Source organism: Prionailurus viverrinus, chromosome B1 (assembly GCF_022837055.1).
Source record: "Prionailurus viverrinus isolate Anna chromosome B1, UM_Priviv_1.0, whole genome shotgun sequence".
Classification (NCBI taxonomy): domain Eukaryota; kingdom Metazoa; phylum Chordata; class Mammalia; order Carnivora; family Felidae; genus Prionailurus; species Prionailurus viverrinus.
In genome coordinates this window covers 149682636-149695352 of record NC_062564.1, presented here as the reverse complement: position 1 = coordinate 149695352, position 12717 = coordinate 149682636, and the positions used below count along the sequence as shown (strand labels likewise).

General features: G+C 34.7%; 1 protein-coding gene across 1 annotated transcript; it reads right to left on the bottom strand.

Moving 5' to 3' along the window:
• Positions 1-7855: 7855 nt before the first annotated feature.
• CSN2 (casein beta) lies at positions 7856-12283 on the bottom strand. The gene is made up of 6 exons (XM_047857609.1): positions 12233-12283; positions 11491-11517; positions 11367-11393; positions 10294-10317; positions 10153-10197; positions 7856-8416 (listed from the first exon to the last, which is right to left on the bottom strand). Exons 1-6 carry the CDS (start codon positions 12281-12283, stop codon positions 7856-7858), a joined length of 735 nt encoding a protein of 244 aa, XP_047713565.1.
• Positions 12284-12717: the final 434 nt, after the last annotated feature.

The window sequence follows — 12717 nt, the reverse complement described above, 5'->3', positions numbered from 1 at the left end:
TCCCACAACTGTGAGATCACGACCTGAGCCAAAATCAAAAGTCAGACACTCAACTAACTGAGCCACCCAGGCACCCCATAACAGTCCATTCTTTAAGAAAAAGGTTAAAAAACAGTCATCTATGCATTGTCTGTAGAAATGGGTAAGTGGTAGGTCCTTAGAATTAAGCATATCTATCTACAGATATTTTTTTAATGTTTCCCTTCGTAATATGGTTACCAAACCTTCTAGAACACTGCAGATAACACAAATAAGTGTGAAAAAAGGTTAGGGGAAAAATGATGCTAATTGTGAACTAAGTATATGTCTTCTTTTGCCACTCCTTCAAATCCATTGTGTGATATATGTCACACAGGCATATATCAAGTGTGACCAGATATTGAGACTCATAAGAGAAACCAGAGATACAAATTTTGTGTAAAATTTTCTGATTTTTAATATGGCCTAGTTTTTTTCTTTTTCTTTTTGGAGAGAGAGAGAGCACAAGTTGGGGAGGGGGTCAGAGAGAGAGTGAAAGAGAAAATCTTAAGCAGACTCCATGCTCAGTGTGAAGCCTGATGTGGGTCTTGATCCCATGACCCTGGGATCATAACCTGAGCCAAAACCTCAGAGTTGGATGTTCAACCAACTGAGACACCTAGGCTCCCTTAGTTTTTTTAAATGCAAAACACACGGTCCCCTTTTCTTTGTTGACCACATCCAGCCCCTACAACACTAGTTTATGTACTCTACTGTACATTAAGGAAAGAACTTGCTAAGTTTTTTTTTTATTCTTACTGACAGGCCATATCAAGGATGAAGCAACAGTGAGAAGCAGAAAATTAAGGCCACCATCAGCTATGGTAAACAAAGAAATCATGATTTTATCATGAAAAAGAAACACAGTGAGATCTTTAGGATCATTTAGGAGTTAGGGGTCTAAATCTTTCATATCTTCCAGTAGATTTCATTTTTTCCTAATAATTGGTATTTCACTTTCCTAAATTTCACATGAGACCTACAAGCTTGTGAATTTGTGTTATTTTAATTACTATAGACTGAATGTTTGTGTTTACCCTAAATCCATATGTTGAAACCCTAATCTCCAATGTGATGGTAGTTGGAGGAGGGGTCTTTGGAGGCAACTGGGTCATGAGGGTGGAAACTTCATGAGTGAGACTAATGCCCTTATAAGAAAAGATGTGAGAGAGATGAGCTCTCTATCTCTCTCTCTGCCATATGAGGATATAGCAAGAAGGTGGCTATCTGCAAGCCAGAAAGACAGCCTTCACCAGATGCAGGATCTGCTAGCACCTTGAACTTGAACTCCCAGCCTCCAGAACTGTGAGCAATTTTTTTTTTAATTTTTTTAAGCCATTCAGTATATGGTATTTTGTTATGAAGACCTGAACTATAAAAGACCCACTATCATAGAACCATGACATACAGGAATTTTGTTCTGTTTGGTCAGGAATATCATGGTGCCAGTGACATATGTAAACATTACCTCAAATTAATGAAAAAAAAAAAGGAATTTATTAGCTCATGTAACTAAAAATTCCAAGAGGGAAGTATAGTTGTATTTAGGAACTTGAAGGTGGTCACTCACCATTTTGTTCATCCTTCACTTTCACTCTTCTTTGGACTGATTTAGTTTGCAGGAGATAAAAAAGACGGTTTGCTCACATCTCAGAGCTTCATGGTTGTTCAGGTCCTACATCTGGAAATGACTACACTGTAGCTTCCCTGAGTATTCACACATCAGCAGAAGAATGTTAATTGGCTCTGCTTGGAACAAGGACCTCTCCCTTTGGGTGTTATGACATTCCTGGCTTGGAATATATCCTCACTTTTTTTTAATGTTTATTTACTTTTGAGTGAGCGCGAGCAGGGGAAATGCAGAGAGAAGGTGACGGAGGATCCAAAGCGGACTCCGCAGTGACAGCAGCAAGCCTGATGTGGGACCCATGAGATCACGACCTAAGCCAAAGTTGGATGCTCAACTGACTGAGACACCAAGACACCCCTATGCTCACTTTTTTTTTTCACTAAAATCTTCTTCCTACACACTAAGATACACCAAATTGCAATTGTAGAAGTTGAGAATTAAGTCTCGAACATTCTTCGGGCTTTCATCGTTTAAAAACTTTTTTCTTCCCTGGGGGGGGCTCGATTCCAAGTCTTCCCATTTGCAAACTTTGCTTTCCATAATTTCAGTAATGCAGAAATTTTTCGGTTCTCCATTTTTGAAATAATTCTGTCAAAGCTTTTCAAATAGTTTCTGAACAGCAGTAACCAAAATCTGTATGCCTCATTATATTAGTTTCCTGCTATATAACAATGGAACACAAACTGGGTGCCTTAAAATAGCAGAAACTTATCCTCTCCTAGTCTGGTGTCTAGAGGTCTGAAATCAATGCGTGTTGGTATGGCCATGCTTCCTCTGAAGGCCCTGGAGATCCTTCCTTGTCTCTTTCCAGCTTCTGGTGGCTGTTGGCAATCCTTGGCATTCCTTAACTTGTGGCTGCATCTTGTAACTATTTAACCCCAATTTCTGTGTTCATCTTCACACAGCTATATTTCCTCTGTGTATGTCTGTGACCAAGTTTGCCTTTTCTTATAAGAAGAGTTTGCTTGGAAGCAATTATAAATTATGTAAATATATGCACCTTAAGTAAATGGAGGTGAATAAAGATGCAAAGCAATTCAAGCACCGCTTCACTACAAGTTGAAGGCTATTCAGCAGGTATGCTTCATCAGCACAAAAGTTTTCTCCAGAAATACTGTGTATAACACTGATTAATCCCAGTTGGTCTGGATGACTGTATGCTTATCTCTAGAGTCACTGGCTGTTGGCCAACACTATGGTATTTAATAACGAAAGGCAAATGATACCATAGAGATATGTCTGTGAGTTGCTTTGGGCAGGATACATCAGCCTGTCAGGATTGTTTAATAATAATTGCATCTGGTTTACACCAGGTTTCAGTGGAATCTAGGAGTTGGGGAGTGAAATGGGGCTGGTTTTCAACAGGTATGACTAGTCATGTAGCCAAAATGTGCCTGCAGGACAAGTTTTTTGTAAAAGACCCTCACGACAAGTGGTTTTGAGCTTCCTGGTACTGAGATGCTTTGCACAGCCTCCATTAGTGGTTTAAGATCTGGAGATAAAGCATATCCTGTATCAAGCAGTGGAAGGACAAATAAGTTGCTCCCCAGATCTTAGCACTTTTTCACTGCACATCCTTTCCCTGTGTTGCTGTCTTCTGTTTTTCCCTGTAATAAATCTGTTTTTATTACAGTGGAAACTGAGTCCTCTAAATCCTTTCAGCAAGCAATAAAAAACTTCACATGATTATTATGTAATTAACAGAGGCTGCAAAGAACCACACCACTGAATAATATACAGAGGGAAAAAAAAGCAGGAATTAATCTGCAAGTTCTCTCCCATCTCCTGCATTCCATTTTTCAAATTTCACCATAGTAGGGTCTAAAACACATTTTACAGTATCATTATGCAGCCACTCCATAGCTTTGGAGGACACCAGGTCTATTGCCATAGAATGGAATGGTATTTAAGTCCAGAGGCAAAGAGGTGATTCTGCACCAGAGAAATCCCCACTTTTAGGGAAAAAGAAGGTAGGCAAGACACTAATAAAGAAATACATGATTTTACATTTAATATACATTTAAATTTTTAAAGCAATAAACAGCCATATAGAAAAGCACACACATCAAAATGTATTATCACAAAGAACTCATCATCCAGATTAAGGAAAAGAATATCACTAAGCATCTGAGAGCACCACTTAATGTTCCCTATCAAGTTCTGCCTCCCCTCAGATAACTACTATCCTAACTTGTTGCACTAGAAATCAATATTTTGTAGATTCCAATATATAATATTTATGGGGTGTCTGTCTACTATCATCCAGTCTTCCTTATATAAAATTCATTCATGTTGTGCCATGTAGTAGTAGTTCATTCATGTTAATTGCAATGTTCCGTTCTTTGTATATCACAATTTATACAAAATAGTGTCGATTCCCATTAGTGTTGATTTGAATTTTGGATATTAAGAACAAGGTGCTAGGAACATTGGGTACATATTTTTAGTGCATATGTATATATATGCATTTTTAGTGTAAATACACACACACACACATATATATGTATTTCTGTTGGGTATATACTTAAGGTTAAAATCTCTAGTCATAAGATATAAAGATGTTTATCTTTGACAAAGACTGACACAGGTTTCCAAGATGCTCATGCCAGTTTACATTTACATCAACATTGCTTAGCATTCCTATAGTTTGTTTTTTGCCAACACTAGATATGGCCAAATTTCTTTTTTCATTTTAATCATTCAGGTGGCTGTATCGTGATATTGCATGGTAGCTTTTAATTTGTATTTTCCTGAGAACTGGTGATTTTGAGTACCTATTAATATGTTTATTGGCTATTAAGAAACCTTCTTTTGGTGAAGTGCTTATTCAAGTAAGTCTGTTTCCTTTGTACTAGTGTATCACTTTTTTTATCTTACTGAAATATGCCCAGTGAAATTTGAGCAAGTCAGAGACTGGATCCAGATGAAGAGTTATGCTTGTCCATGCCAGATTTGAGATATTAATTATATAATTAGGTGTGGAGACCAAAAAGGCAAGTTGAGTGCATGAATTTGGAGCTCAGCAAAGAATGCTTTTGAAGATGTACATTTAGAAGATTTCAACCTATGGATGGACTTAAAGCCATGGAACTAAACATATCAGCCAGACTAAGGCTAACCCTTAGGGTACTCCAACCCTTAAAGTTTGGAAAGAGAAATGCCGGAAAGGAGACTGCAAAAAAAATAAATACATAAATAAAGGCTAGTGAGTTAAGAAAGAAAGCAAGGGTTTGATGAGTTTAAGATTTCAAATGAAGAGAAGTATGATATTTAAAAAAAAAGCAATGATCAACTCTACTAAACACTTCTGCGAGGTTGGGTAAAATGAACACAAGAGTAGCAAGAAGAAAGCTGTTGGCAACCTAGGAAAAAAGTGATTTCTAGAGGGACAAAACCTTGACGGGGGCAGGTTAATGAGACCATAACGTATTCAGTATGGATAGTTCTTCTATCATAATTGTCACAGAGTAGTCTAAAGAACTGGGAGGAATTTGGAGGTATATTGTTACAAGATGGAATTTTCTTTAAAAATGAAAGATATAGCATAAGTTTGACTTACATTTGATCCTTAGGTAAGGAAAACAATTGCTAATGAGTCACTGGGTAAACTAAAAGGGATGGAATTGAGCGTACAAGTGTAGTTGTTGGTAAAGGAAAAATTCATTGCAATGAAACAATTACTCTGCCATCAGAGAAAGTGGATATCAGACCTTCATATAAGTCTTACTTTCTTGGGCATTACTGGCCCAAACCATGTAACCCAGCTCATTCTGACTGTGATACTGGCTCTTGCTTCTCTGGTGTAAATGAAGTCAGTAATGTGGAACCATACAGAACAATTATCCTGTAACAGTGCAGTACACTGATCAGATTAAAACTTCATTAAAAACCTTTGAGTTGCCTATTTTACAGATGTGGAAATTGAAGCTCTGAAGGACTTTCACAGCCCCACTTAGCTACCATTAACAGCAGAGCTGTGAATCAGCTTTCTCATTTGAAGTGTTTTTTTGCTTAGAGTGACTATAACATTTAACATTCGATGTTGGTTACTTTAGATAGTGAAAGTCACAGGTGTACTAGTTTAACTGTGACACTAGGTGTAAACCAAGACTTTCCAGAACCAAAATAGGGTATGATCACCCTATCCTTTCCTCCAGTTTTTGATATTCTTTACCATTCAACTCAAAGCATTCTATTCAATTTCAATTTTCCCACGGCTATTTTTAACACCAATAATCCTTGTTTTGTTGTGTTTTATTTGGTTTTGAGAGAAAGAGAGAGAGGGCATGTGCGCTCATGAGCAGGAAAGGAGCAGAGAGAGAGAGAGAGAAAGAATCCCAAATTGACTCCACTGTCAAGGCAGAGCCTGACAGGGGGCTCAATTTCACAAACCATGAGATCATGACCTGAGCTGAAATCAAGTCTGACACTTAACCAACTGAGCCACCCACTTGCCTCTTAACACCAAAATCTTAAATTAATAACAATCTTAAGGGTAATTAAGGCTTGAAAAATTATAATAAAGACAGGAAAACTTAAATATGCCTAAAGGATTAATTTATTGAAATGACTGGTTAGGAAATAGAGTCTCAAATAACAAGCACAATTCCAGAAACTATTTTTACACATATTTTTCACATACTTATGGTATTTCCAACTCAAAATTAAACTTCTATGGTATTAGTGAATTAAAATTTGGAAAATGTAGAGTTTATGAGCAAATTCAAATTAAGATGAATAACATACAATACATAAATAAATAAAAGAATAAATTTTCATTTTTTCCATGTAGATTCAAAATTATTCACTTTTGGTAACGATGTAAAGATTGAAAGGATGTCACATTTCCAGTTGCAGTCAATTCTGTAGAATATAAAGCAAATATAGAACTAGTTATGTTATATGACATAACTATTCATCCCTCCTCATTTGTAATTTTGGTGTGATTAATTTGTAAGAGAAATTTTGTTACAAGTGCAAAATATTGAGGTCTACCGAGGAGGCATATAAAAATTCCGATATGATTAAATATCAGCCCACTGATACTTAGACTAGACTAGACTAGTCTACCATGATTGCAGAAATATTCATATTTTAAGAATCCCAGAGCTATATTCTCTCCCTTTTTTAAACCTCACACCTGGAAAAATTCATTTTATTTTGATTCATGAATTAAAGGATGATATGTAAATTTTAAGTGAGATAAAAACAATTGAAGTTACAACGCCTAAGTTAGAAATGAGAATGAAAGAGATCTTTAAAAAAATCTCAAATATATTCACATAAAAGTAGAAGCAATTATTTTCAGTTTTTATAAAAATGCTGATAACCAAACATCAGAATATAGGCACTTGAACACAAACCAGTCAAAACTGTCTATAGCACATAATGAAACTTTTAAATTCTTTGAAATAAAAAAGATACAAAATATCAGGTCAGTAGATAATGATCAACCGTTGAGACATCCATGATGCTTTTATCATTAATAAATAAGTAGGCATATTGATAAAGTTTGTCACTATCTTGGACTTATACAGTAGAATGAAATATAAAAAGATATTAATGAAAATAATCAGTCTAATCTGCAAACTCCCAAAACTTACCAAAAGTAAGGAGGGGACATTAACTTTGAAATTCTCTTAGACCTTAAAAATTAAAAAAAAAAATTAAAGAAAGCAAAATAATTAAATAAAAAATTCACATTTATGCAAAGAAACAGATGCTTTTCCTAAGAATTCGGAGTGATAAAATAAGCATCTCAATTATTTACCCTCATATGTACATATATCAAAACAAGATGTGAAAAAATTCTGCACCTGCAGAATAGATGTGCACAAGGAAAACTTCAAAATTGTAGAAAATAATAAACCTTTTTTATTCCAAGCCCAATCAGATTATCAGATTTAATTCCAGCTTTAATAAACCTTAATCCTCTACCTAAATTCTCAACAGATCGATTAAATCAGAATCTCCAAAATAATTTGTTCCCGATGGTATCTTCTACATCGAAGATCAGAACAATTATATCAGAATCTATGTGGGTAGGCCTAGACATTGGGATTTTGGAAAGAAACAGTCCTACAGATAGTACTATTGTGTTGCTAGGGTTGAGAATCATTGATCTAAACAATGTGCAGTTTAGATCTATTCATTATTCATTTATTCTTTCATTGTAGAGCTCTCATTTCCTCTATCACTATATTTAGGTCATAAGTGAGACAGCAGAATTATTAAGTTTGGACTTACAATAACGGGATTGTAAGCTGGGGCAGTCACAGGTTGGGCCTCACGGGTGGCATCCTGGTACAGCAGTAGGGTTTGCACGGGCATGTCTCTCTGGAGGTAGGGCACAATTTGCTGGGGAAAAGGCATGACTTTGGGCTGTGGGATGGACAGCAGTGGCTGAGGAGTTAGCATGGTAGTCTGAGGAAGAGGCTGGGGGATCTGGTGCATCAGGGGCTGGAGTAGAGACAGAGGCAGAGGCAGAGGCAAGTGCAGACTTTCAAGATCAGGGAGATTCACGATTTGGCTGTCCAAAGAGGGCACTACTGGAGATTTCAGAATGGGCATCACTTTGTGCCTGGGAAAGATGGTCTCCTTAACTTTGGGGATTTCCATTATTTCAGGCTGAAGGAAAGGCAGCACCATAGCAGGCTGAGCAAGGGGAAGGATGTTCTGTGGAAGAACAGGGTAAGGAATGGGCTCAGCATAAGGATAGACTAGAGGCTGTGGCTGGAAAACGGGGTGGATTTTATTCTGGCGTTCCTCCTGGAAAGAAGGAAAAGAATCTTTGAGTCCATGATTCAGCTATAACTGTCATTTATGATGAATTAACCTCTTGTCTTTTGAACACTCATAACTGAGTGAAAAGAGAAAGAAAATCTTTTACTGATCTTGGTTAAGAAATTATTTTCAGTCAGGTGAAGACTACTGAGTAAAACGCTCATTGAGGTATTTCTCATTTACTCCCTTTCATAGGTGAATCCACAGATCAAACTGAAATCAAGTTTTGGAGATTTCAAGACCTGTTTCACCTTTTTCTGAATTGCCTAGATAGCTATCCACTTTGGTCTTCATAAGTATGGACTTTTCAACATAATGTGTTCATAATACAGCAAATTGTTTTCACATATGAAAGATCTATTTAAAAAGACTTAGAGGGATAACTCCAACGTTTATTTGCTGTGGTTGTTTTAATGGAAATGAAATCTTAATTTATGGCTTAATTCAAGGAGTTTCTTACACTAGTCACCTTCTAGCACTACTTCCCTTGGTAGAAGGTAGTTATTTTGAGACTTTCAAGAGGCATCAATTTGTGAATTCATTCTGATTTAAAAATATTTGGTGTAAGTTCCAAACAATACAATTTCACTAATAAAATAGAGAAGATGAAATATTATTATTAGATAAATATGTTACCAAATATGTTACCATATGTAATTCAATTAAATGAAGAATTTTATGTTGTCTAAGAAAATCTTTAATTTTAAGCAAGCTCTACTACTTAATAACTGTGTGATATTGTCAGATAATTGTGTACTCAATTGTTCTGTACCTCACTCCTTTCATCTGTGTAATGGAAATTCTTTGAAGAACTTCACCATTCATAAATGTTAATATAAAATGTTAATATAAAATGAAGAACTTCACCATTCATAAATGTTAACATAAATGTTCATAAATGTTAATATAAATGGTGAATGTCATAAACTTCACCATTCATAAATGAACTTCACCATTCATAAATGTTCATAAATTCATTCTGATTTAAAAATATTTGGTGTAAGTTCCAAACAATACAATTTCACTAATAAAATAGAGAAGATGAAATATTATTATTAGATAAATATGTTACCAAATATGTTACCATATGTAATTCAATTAAATGAAGAATTTTATGTTGTCTAAGAAAATCTTTAATTTTAAGCAAGCTCTACTACTTAATAACTGTGTGATATTGTCAGATAATTGTGTACTCAATTGTTCTGTACCTCACTCCTTTCATCTGTGTAATGGAAATTCTTTGAAGAACTTCACCATTCATAAATGTTAATATAAAACATACAAAATATTATATAAAATCACTGAATATTCACTGTGTGTCAGCTCATCAAAACTGTGGGGTTATGAATGTTCTTGGTTTACAAATAAGAAAATTAAGTACAGAGAAACTTGAGGCCAAGGGTATACAACTAATAAATGTGTCATATTGCCTTCTTGTTCTCTTTCATCCGAATATCCATCTTGAGACTAAGGGGAACCTAGTTCCCCACTTGGAAATATGAGTAAACCAATAATTACCCTTAGGTTTTGATTCTATACTCTGCATATTAACTCTGAGTTTGAAAAAATGCATTTATGTCTTAAAAATATATTGACTGTCGGAATTTAATTTCCTCATTGGCATTTATTTTATTATCAGTCTTTAGAGTGAACACATACATATTTTGTGTGTATTAGATTCCATAATAACTTTAGAAATATACTTATCACAAATAAATTACCTGTCTCTGCTGCTGCTCCTCACGTTTAAGATTCTCAAGTTTCTGCTAGAAACCAAATCACATGTAAAGAAATGTTACCACCTATAAAAATTAAATGTAGGAAATTTTGAAAATAAGTACACTTAAATACGAAGGTGTTACCTTGTTGATGTGTGTAATAGATTCCTTCAGAAAGATAAAAATAAAATTAGGTTTAGTTTCATGAATGCTTCTTATTTGTCAATACAAATCAGAAAATGACAACATGTAATAGGTTAACATGTACACCTTGTTTGATAATAGTAAAAACTCAGGATAATTGCTGAAACTTGTATGTTTTGCTGTTCTGCATAAGCTTGTTGTATAAAAGACGGATGAATGCAGTTAAATAAGAAAAGAAAATTAGTGAACATAGTGCAAAAAGAGGTATTTAATAGATGCTAATTTCTCTCTATCACCACACTCCCTTCCTAGGACAACAAATGATCTCTGTCACTCTATCTGAGTCTAAAAGAATCATATTCATTGATAACATGAATTTTATCTTTTAATTGTTTTAATCATTCTTAGTTTACTTACTATGTTTACACTTCAAATTAATCATAAGAAATAAATATCCCCCCTTAAGGGTCCGTTAACCTTGTAGAGAGACCACGTATACTATTTAACTAATAGGTAATGACATATCACGGTAAATACCTACCTGACTCTCCACGCAGATTTAGGACTACACTACCTCTCACTGCCTTTTACTTAATATAGTGACTATTGCATTACAAAATATGTCCATTTGCATGTCTGCTCACACACTATGTTGCAAGCTCTTTTTTATGGACATCCCTGTTTTCAATTTGGACCGCAGCTCCTAGTCAATAAATATCAATAAATATCAGAACAGTGAATAAGGCACTCAATAAATATCAGAACAGTGAATCAGGCCAGTGTAAAAAGAGCTCAAGACAGAAAAAAAAAGTGCACAGTTCATTGAAAAAAAAAGAGGGGGTCACAATGACATAATTTCAAGTAGTCAGCCAACTTAGAAAGTGCTAGTAGGATACTGAATTTTCCAGATATTTATTCTGTCCATAAACATTTACAATGGAAATTTACTTCAAAACTTATGTCAGAACATAGCTGCATTATTAACCTAACTGTCCTAATGTACCAAATAGAAAGATAACACAGCATTTTACTGTTCCAAGACTGGGAAATTGCCTCTGAAAACATTGTCTTACCTCACTGCTTGAAAGACTTTCCACAGTCTGTAAAGGAAAAACAAAAAATAAAACAATCGATAACTATTGCAGAATGTTAATAATTTATGGTTGGAAATTTTTTTTCTGAATAAAAATATCTTACCTCAGTGGATACAGTGAGTTCTTCCTTCTGTAAAGGAAAAATAAAACACTACTTTGGTTTCCATATGTAACTCATCGCTAAACATTTTTCCTATCTAATTTTTATCTTCTTTATGCAGCTATTTCACAAATTTGAGAAATAAAAAATGCTATATTGAGAGACTTAGAAGGCCATTGTTTTTGTATTTTATGTTTAGTAACTTTGTTAACATATTTTTATTTTACATGAATCAACAGTTTTTGATGGGCAACAGAAAAAAGTTATTTTCATTTGTTTTAAACACTTTATTATGATTACAAATACATTTACGATTATGATTATTGCCTGATAGTCCATCCTATCATTGTCTTTGGATAGATACAGGTAGAAGTGGACCCAGTGCCCTAAGATAAGAGCTACACGTATTTTATCACTGGAATAAGATATATTTATCTAGGTTGTACATGCACGCCATCATATTTGTGCAATATTATTATTGTCATTTTTATATCTGGTTCTTTTCATTTTGTCTCTTTGCTAATAAGTCCACTTGCTTTTCCCTAAGGAAGAGGTGGCACAGTGATAAAGAAAGCATTTGGCCCAGATTTGTGCCCCTACTGCACACTGCTGAAATACTGGGTGAATGTCAAAACAAATCTGTTGGAATTCTGCTTTATTCATATTTTAAAAATGTTGTTGATGTTATTCTCTACACATAGGCAGATAGTCCATTGCAATCTTAATTATTTAGACACTTTCTTACCTCTCTTGCAAGAGCAAGAGCCACCAGGCAGGCGAGGATGAGGACCTTCATGGCTATCAAGTCCTGTCAATGGGGAAATGAAGGAATGGTAATAGATTGGTCAATCTATTTTCTTATTTAGCTAGGGTTACTTTCCTGTTAATGAAACTAAAGATAATATGTAATAAAAATCTCTGCATTTTAGGGAAAAATACTAATAAAAACTTTATCAAGGTCAAAATCTCCCATGGCTCCTTACTCTTACATATTATTTTTATACTTCATGGCTAACTGTTCAGATTTTCTCACCTATCACCTCCACCCTTTCTCACTCATTTTCATCTCATTCACAGTACTATGGGTTTCTTGTGGTTTTTTTGAAAGACAGAAAAAAGTTATAAGTACTAGAAAAAAGTTATAAGTAATTACAGAAACATTTATTAATTGATTCATTTGTTCAATGATATTTATTTAACACCTTTTATTGCCAGATACTGTCTAGGTGC

Bases quoted from the DNA above. Each gene is read 5' to 3' on its own strand.
- CSN2 (XM_047857609.1), bottom strand. From the start codon at position 12,283: ATGAAGGTCCTCATCCTCGCCTGCCTGGTGGCTCTTGCTCTTGCAAGA. The intron at 11,394-11,490 runs GTAAGATATTTT...TTTCCTTTACAG, and splicing joins AACTCACTGTATCCACTGAG to ACTGTGGAAAGTCTTTCAAG. The intron at 8,417-10,152 runs GTAATTTATTTG...CCTTCTTTCCAG, and splicing joins AGGAGCAGCAGCAGAGACAG to GAGGAACGCCAGAATAAAAT.